The 15,063-nt window shown below is 48.1% G+C and overlaps 2 protein-coding genes across 3 annotated transcripts; both read right to left on the bottom strand.

Moving 5' to 3' along the window:
- Positions 1-5,363: 5,363 nt before the first annotated feature.
- Positions 5,364-8,815, bottom strand: LOC119366304 (protein DJ-1 homolog D-like). 2 transcript variants are annotated; one of them, XM_037632012.1, is made up of 5 exons: positions 8,633-8,815; positions 8,376-8,492; positions 6,532-6,972; positions 6,064-6,414; positions 5,364-5,815 (listed from the first exon to the last, which is right to left on the bottom strand). In XM_037632012.1, exons 1-5 carry the CDS (start codon positions 8,684-8,686, stop codon positions 5,624-5,626), a joined length of 1,155 nt encoding a protein of 384 aa, XP_037487909.1. In that variant the 5' UTR covers positions 8,687-8,815; the 3' UTR covers positions 5,364-5,623. The 2 variants fall into 2 exon arrangements, with proteins under 2 accessions (XP_037487909.1, XP_037487908.1); XM_037632011.1 differs by having other exon boundaries at positions 6,064-6,426; positions 8,633-8,814.
- A 927-nt stretch (positions 8,816-9,742) lies between these two features.
- Positions 9,743-13,714, bottom strand: LOC119366303 (zinc finger CCCH domain-containing protein 32-like). The gene is made up of 3 exons (XM_037632010.1): positions 13,526-13,714; positions 12,193-12,303; positions 9,743-11,962 (listed from the first exon to the last, which is right to left on the bottom strand). The coding sequence occupies exons 1-3, from the start codon at positions 13,640-13,642 to the stop codon at positions 10,085-10,087; spliced, it is 2,106 nt and encodes a 701-aa protein (XP_037487907.1). The 5' UTR covers positions 13,643-13,714; the 3' UTR covers positions 9,743-10,084.
- Positions 13,715-15,063: the final 1,349 nt, after the last annotated feature.

Here is a 15,063-nt window from a genome sequence, read left to right as displayed (position 1 = left end):
TGGAAGTAAAAGTTAGTCCTCAAATGATCCGGTCTGCTCATTGTGTCATTGTGTGTTGTTTGGTAATTGGGCTACAAAGCAGCCATGGGCCTATAGTAGAAACGGAAATTCCATATTCACGGAAACGGAAAGTTTCGTTTCCGCGTGTGTTCCACCGGAGAACACCGTTCCGTTTTTGTTTCCGTTTCCGCATAAAAAATTGCACTTCCATTTCCATTTTGTAAATTTTCATTTCTGTTTTCATATTTCCTCTCCGTTTTCATTTTTCCTCCGGAAAAGCGGAAACTTTCCACTTCATTTTCATCCCTAGGTGACGTGTTGAATCGCCTACCCGTCGGGACATATCTCATGACGATTGACCCACGGAGCATACCAATCCCCGGCCACCAGCATTAGCTATATTGCCGCGTGATGTTGCCGATTTGCCATGTTGGGCAACAACAATGATAGAGGCGAGGCGAGGCGAGGCGAGAGAAGACAAGAGACCGGAGCTGGATCCGTTGTCTGCTTGCTCTGTCCTACAGATTCCCCCGAGAGCAGCTGCTCCTCCTCGTCAACCCAGCTCAGCTAGTACGCAAAAATATCTCGGCGCGCGGCCACCGCCGCGGACAGAATCCAGCAAAGGAGCAAACAAAAGCGTGAAAAAGAATTCAGTAAAGGTCCAGGCCCCGGGAGCATCTACTGTCGTTTACTCAATCGCCTGCAGGCGGTGCAGTCACTGCCTCACTGTACATTATGGCTGGCTGGTCCAGGAAACAGCCTACTGTGCTACTAGTACTAACTGGCAAACACCACAATTGACGTGGTAATTAAGGTTGATCACGGAAAACTGACGAAAATGACAGGATTTATCAACGAAATCGTGCCATCGTGGATAATATCTCTCTCTTTGCCAGGTCGATTTGGTATCTACACTACTCCTAGGAGAGGAGAACCGTCCCGTCCATGTAGATACAAGGAAAATGACTGCCCGGCCCGGCCACGGCCTCTTCCTTTCCTGTGCAACGTCCTGATCAAGCCCGACGGCGAATGAGTGGTGTGTTCCTTGGGTCGGTCGGCCCGGGCTGAGCCGCACAAAAGATAGGAGCGTACGCCGTACGGTACGGAAGAACAGTGCCCCTTTTTTTTTTGCGGAGAGAAGAACAGTGCCCTTTGAAATGAAATGAATTCCGAGGCACAAGATCAGATTGGCTCCACCCATTCTACTTCTTTTCATCATCCAAAACAAGACCAATCAGGCACAGTTTCTTGCAAGATAAAGCGCAGTTCTTAGGATCCATCAAGAGGAAGATGAAAAGCACGGCGTCCAAGGAGCTGGGCATCCCAAAATCCAAGGATTTTTTTGTGGCTCGCCCTCCAAGACCGGGTTTGGACGGCGGAGAGACTCGCTACAGGAGGTTTGCCAAATTACGGCTTTGTGTACGCTTTGCAGCCGCGTCATGAAAAACAACGGCTCCTATTTTATTTCAATTTTAGTCCCCGACGAATTTGAAACTTGTTAAAAGGTTTTACTGGAAAGGAAAAAAGATTGCGCCGATTGATTGGACCAAACGTAACATAGCTCGTGTTTTTTGTGTTGGTATAAAAGATTGGTACTCCCTCCGTCTACGGTATATAATTCACTTTACGGAAACCAGATAATCCGAAAACACTTAGACGTGATGCATTAACTCCCACCTCGTTTTTTCTTTTTTTTCTTTTTTGCGGATGCTCGTTTCTTATTTCTTGACATATCAACCAATAAGAGATGTCGGAGGTTCCTCCATGTTCATCTAAAAAAATAAGAGATGTCGGACGTGCATGCTTTCAATAACTTAAGACTAACAAACACGGCAATGCTTTTAATTAGTAAATAAATATTAAGTTCTCTTGTTTTCTTCTTTACCTTAGTCACGGTGCACAATCTAAGATGACTTATGCACCTGAACGGAGGGACTATATAAAGATTGATTACCGAATTACATCCCATTCGTGTTTACGTGATAGGATTAGTTAATTGCAGATAAAGGAGGACCATGTGTTGACGTGACGCCATGGAGCGCAATCTGTTGATGCGACGCCCTAGATCCACAGTATCATCGACCGATCGTTATTGCCTTTTGCTTTGGCCCCTTTTTTTTGTTTGCTTGCCATGATCGAGATCGATGCACAAATCAGTTTGTATCACCTGTCTGCTACTTCCTCCGTTCGAAAAAGCTTGTCCTAATCTTGTTCCTCAAATGGATGTATCTAGCACCAACTTGATGCTAGATACATCTGTTTGAGAGACAGGTTTTTGGAACGGAGGGAGTACGTATTAATGCTAGTCGTGAAATAGATCGACCGGTAAAACTCAAGGACCTGCAGATTATTGTCCCTTTGTCTATTTGGCCTATCTCTATATCTATAAACAGAACATGGCGTCCGTCCTGTGGCTTAATTTGCCCCTGCTGATCAGTGACAAAAGATGATGGCTGCTGCTACAACTTGGGCAATAATGCAATGGCCGGTGGAGCTAAGCTAGAAAAAAGAAACCCACGGTAGAGTAGTCTGATTGATTGTCTCAGAAAAGAATGCTCTTTTACATGTGCCCCCCACTTGCCGCATGCGTCCATCATGCATGTGTGGCTTGAGATATATACAAGGGCAGGATATTCCAACCGTTAGGTCGATCGATTGCCGTGGCCACAAAGATGATTGGTTTTCATGCATGCATGTTTGTCCGACGATTCGTGCCCGTCCCATCGTCCATGGACCAATTGTGCATGGCATGTGGGGCTAGCTGGTTGTTCTTGTTCAACTGTAATTTGCCACTGAAACTATCATGGAATCAGAGTACAGAAGGTCAGTTGCGAGACACAAATTAACTGGAGTATCAAGCAAGCAACAACCCTCTTCTGTTTTTGTTAGCGTATAGTATAAGGTTTCTCGAACCCATCGGAATTCGATACCTTCCGATGAACAATTTAAGAAACACCGGGGTACAACGTGGATGTACATGCATGCTGACACACACTCCTAACCGTCCATGCTAATCACACGCTGATTCTTTTCTTTGCGAGGAAATCACATGTTGATTCTTGATTTCACAATCTTTAGGTACTAATGACGGTGCAACGGTCCACACGCATGATTGTTTTCGCGCCGCCGAGTGCTAATACCGGCTAGGGAGCATTAATTAGGGGGGTCAGAGGCGTGCATGATTACGTACGGCTAGCTAGCTAGCAAGCTTTTGGTTGGTGGATTGTCGCGTGAGATGGATGGATAAAACCGGCCGCGGCCGGCGGCGGCGGCAAAAGCCCAAAGCTCGGTCGGTAGCCGGCGGTGGACGGGACGACGGCCACGCCAGAAAGAGAAAGCGCCTTTTCTCCATGCGATCTTCGGGGAAGGCGCCTTTTGGATGGATGGAACGATCGGGGTCGGGTGGCAGTTGCCGAGTGGACGCCGTCGCCCGTCGGTGATCTCATAACGGCATGTAAACAATTGGAGTACCGAACTTGGCATGGCCGGTTTTCCCTTTGGTCCGGCGTCGGCACGTACGTACGTGCCGCCTGACGTACCACATGACCTAAAACTTGCGTGAGTTCTAGCCGACTCGACATGGATCAGTTCGGTGGATATTTCAGGCCGGGTGTGGGGTGTGCCACGACGCCTCGTTCGGCTGCCGCTTTTGCGTCGGCAAAACATGACTAACCGACTCGCGCACTCACCCCCTCCGGATTATACATTTAGAGCATGGTTGAGGACCCATCTTGTTCTCTCACAAAGTCTTTAGAATCATGTGCTGCTACTGCAGCTGAGTGTTAGCATGTAGCCTGCTCTTCTTCTCTCTCCTTCATCTTAGCAAAATTCTACTTCCCCCGTCTCATATTAATTGTCGTCGAAAATGGATGTTTCTCGCAGTGAAAATACGTCTAGATAGATTCGTTTTTGCGACAAGTAATATGAGATGGAGGGAGTATTATTTAAAGTTTTAGAGCATTTACAGCCGGACCTCTCAAACCTACCTCGTACGCCCCGGTCTGAAACCCTAGCTCACTCACTCTTCTCTCTCGCTCCGTCCTCTCCTCTCCCCTCACCGATTCCGATCGAATCTGGCGCAATGTTGAGCTTCGGCCGCCGCTTCGACGACGAGGTCGGTCCGGAGTATCAGCTTGCCATCAGCATCGCCTTGGAGCGATCCAACGTGGACACCGGAGGCAGCTCCGGATCTGCAGCCTCGCTGCAGCCGCAGCTTCCCCGTCGGGGCATCTCGGACGCCAGCGCTGGCTCCTCCCGGTCCATGGGCAGCTCCAACAGGCGGCCAGCGCAATCAACGCCTCCCCTATATCGTCCCCTCGCCCCGCCGGCTGCTGCTCCCCCTCGTGGGCAGCGGTGGGTGCTTGTGCCCGCCCCGCCGCCCGCCGCGAGAGGCAGTAGGCAAGTGAGAGGAAGGTTGTGGAGAGCTCTGTCCGCCGTCGGCGTGGGTTACCGGTGGAGCCCGACGAGGACGAGCGGCTCCTCGCGTGGGTCTACCGCCGATCGCTTACGACGGCGAAAGCTCTTCGGCTTGCCATCGAGCAGTCCGAGCGGGAGGCATTGGAGAAGGCAAAGGAGGCGACTCGGCTGGCCAAGCTCAAACGCCAGTGGGACCGGGCCATCCAACGCCTCAAGGGCCTCATCATCGTCGACTCCTCCTCCTCTGACGACGACGGCTCCTCCTCCGACGAATCGGACGATCCTCCACCAGCCGACGACGGGTACAGCTACGCCGGTGACCAGAAGGGGAAAGGGCCGGCCCGAAAGTGGTGAAGTTGATTTTAATTTCAAGTTTTAGATGTAGTATATAGTTGTCCGTCGTTTGTGTGAACTTTGGTGGATCTTTTGGTGAACTACTGTGCAATTTCTATGTTCGGAGTTGATCTACGTAGTTTGATCGACATTGCATGCTATAGTATGGATATAGGGGTTCAGATATGAAAGACATGAATGTGGACGATGCGATTTGAGAAGTGCCCGGTCACAGTCCGCGGACGCGTCTGCGGATGTTGTAGGGCCTGGATTTCCGGCTGTAGATGCTCTTACAGTATTATCTAGTAAACTAGTACGTGGATGTATTTACGTGTTGCATGGTCATTTGTGTGGTATAGAAGTAGGGGTGTGGGTTTGAGGACTGTGACTGTAGCGCCGGCTGTAGATGCTTTAGCTAGGGAATTTTCCGTGTGCTGAAGAATTTGTATTCATGGTGGCAGAAGGTTCGTATAGGGTGCTTGTGGCACAGGCGTGTGTTGAATTGGCTTCCGTCCGGTTTCAGAGTTAGCAGAGGGTGCCTTTTGTAATCATCGTCAGAAAAAGAAGGGAGGAAACGACGCAGGTCCGAGCTCAATCAACCAGCCGGCTCGGGAAAAAAAAAATCCCTTTTCCATCTCAAGTGGCTGTGTCTGTGTGGGTTGTTAACTTGGGCTGGCACTGCCACACAGACACAGGTCCTCTTCTAACTTCATTATTGATTGGAACAACGCCACGAGACGTTGCTACAGGTACAGGTACACACTGACAGTCTCATCTCAAACTCAAGGACATCATCTACGAGTATCTGTGTTGTAGTACTAGTATACCATTGTGATGTAAAGAGCCCAGACAGACAGAGCTTGTGAGCGAGCGCTCACGCGAAGGATACCTTGATGCCGAGCAGGGCCATGAGCTGCGCGACGAACTCCGGGTGCGCCGGCCACGCCGCGCCCGTCACCAGGTTGCCGTCCGTGAAGCACCGGTGGATCGGCTCCGGCTCCAGCCACGTCCCCCCGCCCAGCACCACGTTCAGCTTCACCGCCGGGTACGCCGTGCACTTCCGGCCCTGCATATCATCAGCGTGCACAAAGCAGCAAGGGTTAATTCAATTTCGTGCTTCGACCGACCGATTCGATGAAGAATAAAGATACAGTTCCTCCTAGAACAACATTTCACATATGCTGATGATTTATGGCGGGTGTCGCGACAGACAGACAGTTGGGTCACAACAGAGCGGGCTATAACCAGGAAGGGTAGAAGTAGAATTGATGCAGAGCAGCAGCAGCCAGTTAACAGATATCAGTTATCACGTACCTGAAGAACCCCAGCAGCAGCCAGGATCTGCTGGCCGTGGCAGATCGACGCGACCGGCTTCCCTTTATCCATGAACCCCTTGGCCAAGCTGAGCACCTTCTCATTCAGCGCAAGGTACTCGGGGGCACGCCCACCTGGGATCACAAGCGCGTCGTAGCTTGAAGCGTCCACGCCGTCAAACGACGCGTTCAAAGGGAAATCGTGACCAGGCTTCTCGCTGTAAGTCTGGTCCCCTTCAAAGTCATGGATGGCGGTTGGGCACTTGTCACCGGGGCCCTTGTCGGGGCATACCGCATCGACATGGCAGCCAAGGGCTTGAAGGGCCTGGAACGGGACCATGACCTCGTAATCCTCCATGTAGTCCTGTTCAGAATATCAGTAAAACAAACAGGTTCAGCACAGTGGCCATCACTTATGAAAAATGAGAAACAATATCTGCAAAGCAAAACATGAGTTGTGAGGCATTACCCCGCAGAGGAACAATATTTTTTTGTCTGAGCCTGCGACGGAGCCCCCAAGTGCTTTCACAAACAGGCTGATGAATTCAGGGTGACCGTCGTAAGCCGCCGCAGTGACGAGATTACCATCGACGACACATTTCTTCATAGTATCAGCTTCTACCCACTTAGCCCCAGCAGCAACCAAAACTGGCTTAACAGCAGGATACGCGGTGCATGTACGGTCCCTGACTACTCCTGCTGCTGCCAGAATCAGCTGGCCATGGCAAACTGATGCAATGGGCTTCTTAGCGTCAGAGAACTTCCTAACTAAGTCGAGCACTTTTTCATCCATCGCAAGGTACTCTGGTGCACGGCCTCCAGGAATCACCAATCCATCATACCCAGCAGCATCAACCTCATCGAATGAAGCATTAAGTGCAAAGTTGTGACCTTTCGACTCTGCATATGTCTGCATCGTATATACAGAAGATAAAATTAGTGCAGACTTTTAGGGCAGTACTATGTCAGAAAGATTTGAGGTACCATCACTCTCATAAAAGAACCACCAACATGGCTGGTTTCATACAATTGAGCATTCCACACAGATTAAATATTCCTTGCCAATTCAAGAGTATGTTAGCAGAACTGCAGAAAAAATTTATGTGACAACACAGGGACCCCGCCCTATGACCAAGTATTTACACAGGAGCAATACCTTTTGGCGAAAATAGGGCTAATAGCACAACAATGTGGGAAAAGAAGAACAGAAACAGATAAACAGTTACAAATATTCAACCGCTGGCATTGTTCAAGATGTACTGATGAGTAAACAGTACTACATTTTAGTTGTAACCACAGTAGGTGAAGTGCAAAATCATCTGTGTATTTCTTCATTGCGTATCCTTTTATGTCAGACATGTACGCACTAACACTGATTCAGTGCATATTTAAGACTCAAGTGTATGTAAGAGAAGTAGAACTGTAGGAAGAATTAGTATGATAGTACAATACAGGGACCACTAAGATCAAGGTGTACTGATGAGTAGAAAGTGCTAAATTTTAATTGTGAGTACGGAAGGTGATGTGTGAAATCACCTGTTTAGTTATTCATTATTATATAAATGCGTGCACACCAACATTTAAACATTCAGTGCTTATTCAAGACTCAAGTATATACAAGAGAAGTGGAAGTGTAGGAAGAAATACATTACTCCCTCCATCCCGAATTACTTAACGCAGAAATGGATGTATCTAGACGTAGTTTTAGTTGAGACCAAGTATTTATACAGGAGCAATACCGTCTAGAGAAAATTAGGGTAAAGTTATGACCTTTTGAGTCAGCATTTGTCTGCGCGGCGTATCCACAAGACAAAATTAGTGTAGGGCTTTTAGAGCAGAATTATATCAGAAACAGTTAGCATATCATCACACTGATAAAAGGAACCGCCAGCATGGCTGGTTTTACAACTGAGCATTTGAGACAAATTAAAGGTTCCGTGTATATGCAATATAGAGACCCCTAAGATCAACTATTTACACAGGACCAACACTGAGAAAATAGATGCTGGCGTCTGTTACACCATTTCATCTGTTCAAACGATGCTGGCGTCTTACAGACAGTTACCACAGGGGTTTCCCTCTTACAGAACACAGACTGACTTAGAGAATTTCTTCTTAGAGATTAGTCAGCTCGTGTGCACTTTACAAAGGAATTCGTGTCGCATAAGAATGCATCTCTCAAACTAACTGGCCGTGCTAAATCTGTCATGCCCTTCTCACTACCACAGCCCGGCCAAACCCTATCCACTTGAACATACAGTACCAACTACTCGACAGAAACAGCAGACGGGGGAAACTGATCCAAGGACGCACCTGGTGGCCGACGGGCTTGTGGACGGCGGTGGGGCAGGCGTCGCCGGCCTTCTTGCCGGGGCAGGCGGCGTGGACGGACACCCCGTACGCCTGCAGCGCCTGGAACGGGACCATGGCCTGATCCGTACATCCATGGACCCAGGAAAGAAATCAACCGGAATCAGTACACGCCAATCGCAGGAAACGAAGTAGTAGAAGGGGAATCGATTTGATCGGTGCACGGAAGGGGAGGAGGGGAAGGAGGATAAGATGGCGACCTCGTAGTCCTCCATGTAGTCCCCGCAGAGCAGGAGCACCCTCCTGGCGGCCATGGCTGCTGACACTCCCCAACGCGCACGCGAGACGCTCCGGATTTCGCCGAGCTCCAAGGTCCAAGCCAACCAACAAGCCTGGACGGAGTGGACTCTGGAAGCCTCTCCTCTACTCGGGACGGAGCGAGCGGCCGGCGCTATATGCCACGAGAGAGCCATCCAGAAGAACCTCTTTTTCCATCATAAAAAAAATGTTTTTTAACTAAAATAAAATACAATTTGCTTTTTTTTATGAATTTTCCTTTTTAGAGGAAATACATTACTAGTATTCCTCTCTCTGAGACTATACATTATCCAACGTCTGCACATTTTCACTATCCTGAAACTATCTCATCTACAAACCGTTTATTTGACATTCGAACAGATGTATCTAACACTATCTAAGATAATAGGTACAGTACTATATTATACTGCTACATGCATAACGTGCGAGCACATGATCAGCAAGATCTGCAGGGCAGCAGCATGTGAGCTCTTGAGATTGGCCTAATACACTAACAATCTCGTGGCAAGCGAGGTCGGATTATAGCAATTATTTACGTACTGTCATATCTTACCAAGTTGCTGGTCTGCCCATGGCCAGTGCAAAAATAGCCAAAACTCTTACTCCCTCTGTTCGGAATTACTTGTCGTGAAAATGGATGTATCTAGACATATTTTAGTTCTAGATACATCCATTTTCGAGACAAGTAATTCCGAACGGAGGGAGTACATTATACTCAACTTGTGTCCCGATTGGATCATTTGGCATCGCACAAGATCAGGAATCATACTCAGTTGACTGCTAACTGCAGACAGACAGTCATGGATGGATAAAATAGTAGTAGTACAACCAACAGCACCACTGATCCCCACCCAGATCCAGATCCAGTTTATAAAGCTGAAACATGGATCAGATCAACTGATGAAACAAAACGATTTCGCAATCAAATATATGCACACTTGCATCCAGGCAAATGGAGCTAAAGAATCAAAGCTTTTTTCTTCTGTCAAGAAAATAAAAGATGCCCTCCAAGTTGGAGGGGGGTGTTATATTATCCATCTCAGGCACAAAAATATCAATGGAGTATCATCATCATGTTTGTTAGTAATGAAACTAATACAATACAGAGTTCCAGGATACGCTCAACAAACTGCAGCAGCTGTTTTTACACGTAAAGATTACTTTCTCGTTTATCGAATCATCATCATCTACCTCGCTCAATGCCTGACCTATACTTATATAATATCAGTTATCGCTCATAAGCCCCGGGAAAGACCAGGCCTTTTTGGCGCTATCAACTTGAAACAGGAAACATGGAACGCCACAAGAATTCATCCAAGAGGATCAATCACTAGAGGGGAAATCAAGCATTTCGGCCCGGCCTGAAGAAGCGCCAAGAAAAGCAGAGCCAGAGCTCAAGAGAAGACGACCCCGACTTTCCGGGCAAAATCATCGTCGTCCTCAAACTCTTCCTCGTCGTCTTGATATGCATTCTCATCTTCGGATTTGTACTCGTAGCCTTCAGTCGCCTCATACTCTGACTCACCCTGCCTCTGCTCATAGTTATCAGCCTCTTGATTTTCCACTTCAATCATATCTTCAGCCTCAGCTTTGTCACCGTGTGATGAAGATGCAGGGACCTGGCCTTCCTCTTTATATTCTTCATCACCTGATCTACTCTTGTATTCTTCTGAACTGATAGTGTTGTCGTACCCCTCCTCCTCGGCTTCAGCCGGAGATTGAGCCTGCCTGTGAGAGACCACAGCAGATTTATCTTCTTTCACATTGTGGGCAGATGAGCCATTGCCATTGCCGCTTGCAGCCTGTCGTTTCCTCTGTAAGATGACACTGAGAGGGGTTGGGCCTTCAAAATCAAGAGATGCTTCAGATTGAACACTTCCATTCGCCTTCCTAGACTCTGGACCAAAGTCTTTCCGGCTGGCGAAGTTGAGTGAATCTGTTACATTCCGTCTTGAATGCTTGCCATCAGCGATCCTGGCACTTGAAGCACGCTCGCTTGATCTCTGCCGGATCCTCTCTTGATAATGCCCTGCCTCCCGATGCCTGCCTCCCTGAATATCCATAGGCATAACTGGAGACAGCCTGTCCCGGAGTTGTCTTCTATCTCGCTCTCTCTCAGAGCGAGCATCTACTCTATCAGGTGATCTTCCAGGAAGCTTTATTCTGCCTTGCAGACGGGAGCTTAGAGTGCTCCCTCGAGGGCCCTGATGGCGATCTCTGTGTGTACGGTGACCATCATATGCCCTTTCCCTGTAGCGGTCATCCCTCCGACGCGACTCTCCACTGCGTTCCGGGCTGATGCCTGGAGACCCATTTATTTTTCTCCTGCGGAGCCGGTGACGTAAATCTGACCCATCTATCTCAACAGGGCCAGTGTCTCTCTGCCGAGACCTCCTTTCTGAATAGGAAGGTCTGTCCAAGTTCCTCTCAGAAGATGTTCTACAACGTTTCCTGTCATAGCCATCATACATTTGTCCGATCGGTCCTTGCTCACCCATTCCGTTAAATAGCTCTCTTTCATGATGAGGCTGGATTTCAAAATCAGCCGGAGCATATTCATAATCTTCTACTGGATATATATCCCTTCCAAAATCGTCAGGATCGTGCATATAAGCACCGGCATCTGCATCGTTGGCCACAAGAACATCAAAACCAGGCGAAGACTCCCCCAATAAGTCATCAGCATCTCTACTGTCCTCGGGCATGTCATCCTGAGGAGGTGTTTGGTAAGGTTGACTCCAATCTTGCATAGGATCAGTTTCCACAGGAAGATTGTTCTGATAGCACTCGGGATGATCCTCGCCTGAAGAGGTTCCGACACTTTTATTTGCTGCTGGCATGCTGTTTTTTACCCTCCCTGACTTGGGCAAAGATTTCACTGCACTGGAAGCTAGGTCAGCTGGTATTGCAGCTGCTGCTGTCCTGGCGAAATTCGCTGCAACCCTATTAACTGACTTGGACCTGTCGCCAATTATTGGGCCACCTTGCTGAATTAGATGATTTGTCTGCGCAAACTCCTTAACACCCAAAAACTCATTCTTTTGGGTCTGAGGCTGCTCCAAAGGAAAGGAAGAAACCTTCGCCACCTGTTCTGGTGGATTATTGCCAGCGGGCTGCGGTCCATGGGAAAAAGGGCATTTATCACCTTTGATGCAGTTCCCTTTCTGAAAGTAATAACACGGGACCATCTGCTTGCCCGAGTTATAAGCAGCATAGTGTGAAGAAACTGCAGGTATTCCAGGAGTTGGAGCACCAAACATACCATCAATTGGCTGGCCATAAGTAGAGAAATCAGAATTAGAATTAAGGTAACAATTTCAACTTATAATGTCAAAACGAACTGCAAGATCATGACTAGGAGCACTACAGTGGTTTCTACGATCATGCCTTGTTAGTTACTATGAACAGAATAAATATGATAATTGTTGATGCCACTTGCTTGCAGATATTACAAGGTCTTATGGTGAATAAGCAGGGAAAATAAAGGAAAAAGGGGTATTACCGGATGGCGAAATGAACATTTTGGATTCAAGCAATTGCCATTTAACCAGTAGTAACAATCTCTAGGGTTCATCCGGGCACCCTCACTGTGACGAAAATCACATTGGTTCCCCTGAAAGAAAGAACAAAGCAAGGTCAGCGAAAAAGATTCTCACTGGTAACTAATAACCAAACTTCTGGCGGTAAGAAATCATGGTCTGTAATCATACTGTAGCATGATCTGAATAATGTTCTACAAAGAAATGGACTTATCAATATATAAACTATAGAAACTGAAGCACAGAAATTTAACAGGTAAAATCTAATAGCAAAGCGGGAATCAAACACAAATTTTGAAACAAGGTCAATCTTAAGCGCCCCAAGGATAATTAACTGGTGAGAACATAAGTCCATTACTGCATTTACACCACATAGGGTGTTCCAAAGTAAAGATAGAGAAGACCTATGTGGACATAATACATTAAGATCCTACGCATATACAAGCACTAAATGAAGCAAAAAAAAAGGCATAACAGAAGAAGAAGTGTTACTTTCTGGAGTAAGACACTAGTCAATTAGGCATGTCTGAATTGCAGGATGTTTCAAAGGTACAAGACTAAAAGCAGGTACCAATATGATATTCAGAAAGAGACTACCGACGTCTAAATACATACAAAAACAAAGATTATCAGAACTATTGTTGTTGTAATCTGGACATCTGTTATTGGATAACATATTCTTTTCAAAAGAAGGAGATGTTCAGGTCTTCAGGAGCAAACAAAATTTTCAGACAGGGGAAGCATAACCCTGTGGGCAATAAGAAATTCCTATCAAGAAATCCTCCCCATGAACCAGGTAAAATCAACATCTTGGGCAAACAGACGTTGTGATTCATGTTGCCACCTTGTCCCCACGGCTAAACGGGGTATAATCAAGGCAATAGTCAATTTGCTGGGGGCGCATTCAAACTAATGATGCCTCCTCAAATGGGTTGTCTTCACCTTCAATTAGGATTAGGATTAGGTATAGGTATAAGTATACCGTCCCGATTCCCGTCGAGCAACAGGAACACAGCGTGACCAAGCCCTAGCATCGGAAACCAAGAAAGATGGCAATTCACGCCCTGCACATCGACAAAGAACATCGTGGATACAGGGTCGATCTTGGGTAACGAAATCTTTCTCTCCGGTGCTTAGCCCAGATGGGATGCCCTACCCGCGACTCGATTCCCGGACGAAATTACGAGCTCCAATCGCGTGAATCAAGACCGCCGCGCCGCACGAAGCGGGCCAGCTTGGAAGGAAGGGAAGGGGAGGGAGGGAGGAACGAGGGAGCAATCGGCGGGCGGCACATACCTTCTTGCAGGTGAGGGGCGAGGCGAGGAAGTAGACGCAGTCGGTGTTGCGCCGGAGCGCCTCCTCCTCGGGCGTGAGCGGCTTGGCCTCCGCCGCGGCGGCGCCGCCGGCCTCCATGGCCCCCGTCGCGGGCGAGCCTCCCCCTCCTCCTCCGGCGGCGGCGGGAGGACGCCGATCGCGGCCCGGGGGGCGGCGGGGGAGGCTGGGGTCGGGCGGCGGCGGCGGCGGCGCGATGATTGGATGGGATCTACGGCCGCGCAGGTTAGGGTTGGAGGGGGGAGGGGGAGGGGGCGATGGGCGGGCGGCCTTGGCTGGCTGCGCGTCGCGTGTGGACTGCGTTGGGTTGGAGGCGGACTGCGGGGCACAAACAAACTCGAAACAAATATAAAGGGAGGGTTGGGGACGGACACCGTCCTAGCCTTTTCTTCTCTTCTCTCCAATTTTGCGTTGCGTTTCTTTCCTTTTCTCTCTAATTTTGTGATGATTCTTATATATCATCTAATATAAATTTAGTCAAGGTTAATAAAGTTTGACTTGAAAATAGAGAGATGTAACGGTGACACGGGTTGCGGTTTTTACTGCCTGCCGATACGTGGTGGTTACGTAGGTGTTGGTCCTACCAAACCGATGAACCCGATGTCTACGTTTACGTAGGTGTTAATAACAAAATTAGAACTAAACCACAACACTTATTTTGGATTGAGGGATTAGTATTTTGCCGCTTGATTCTTAATTTATATTGTAGTTTAGAAAACTACGGCTTCTCCTGAATTTTAGTGGGCGGAGTGTACGAGGATGCGGGTTGATAGATAGTTATTGAATTTTCTCGTGACGGGGTAACGGCGGATGAGAAGGTAACTTCTCCAATATCGCGGCATTGAGTGTATAGTATCTTCGTCTTTACGGGCGGGTAGGTAGTAGCGTACAATTTTTTTTCACCTTTGCAGGCAGTTAGGTGGGAGTGTACATTTAGAATGTACATCATCTTCACCTCTCCGTTTAGGTAGGTAGGTGGGAGTGTACATTTCGAAACCAGCATACATGTAACTCCTCTCCCCGGGAATGGGGTGCAAAGTATCTGCTCCCTCCAGCCTCCCTTGAGTATGTTGAACTTGTTGGGGAATGTTGCATGGAAAATAAAAAAAAATCTATGCACAAGCAAGATCTATCCGTGGAGATGCATAGCTACAAGAGGGAGAGAGCATCTACATACCCTTGTAGATCGCTAGGCGGAAGCGTTTATCAACGCGGTTGATGTAGTCCTACAACTTCACGATCTGTTTCGATCAAGCACCGTACGCACGCACCTCCGCGTTCAGCACGCGTTCAACTCGATGACGTCCCCGCCTTCTTGATCCAGCAAGAGGGGCGAAGAAGTAGATGAGCTCCAGCAGCACGACGGTGTGATGACGGTGATGATGAAAGCTATTTTCGCAGGGCTTCGCCAAGCACAACGACTCAGAGCGGAGGACGAACTAGAGGGAGAGGGGACGCCGCACACGGCTTGAGGATTCGTGGTGTGTGGCGCCCCCTCCCCT

The sequence above is a fragment of the Triticum dicoccoides genome, chromosome 2B, assembly GCF_002162155.2.
Source record: "Triticum dicoccoides isolate Atlit2015 ecotype Zavitan chromosome 2B, WEW_v2.0, whole genome shotgun sequence".
In the NCBI taxonomy this organism is placed as follows: domain Eukaryota; kingdom Viridiplantae; phylum Streptophyta; class Magnoliopsida; order Poales; family Poaceae; genus Triticum; species Triticum dicoccoides.
Note: the sequence above shows the minus strand (reverse complement) of the source record. Positions and strands in the feature narration are given on the sequence as shown.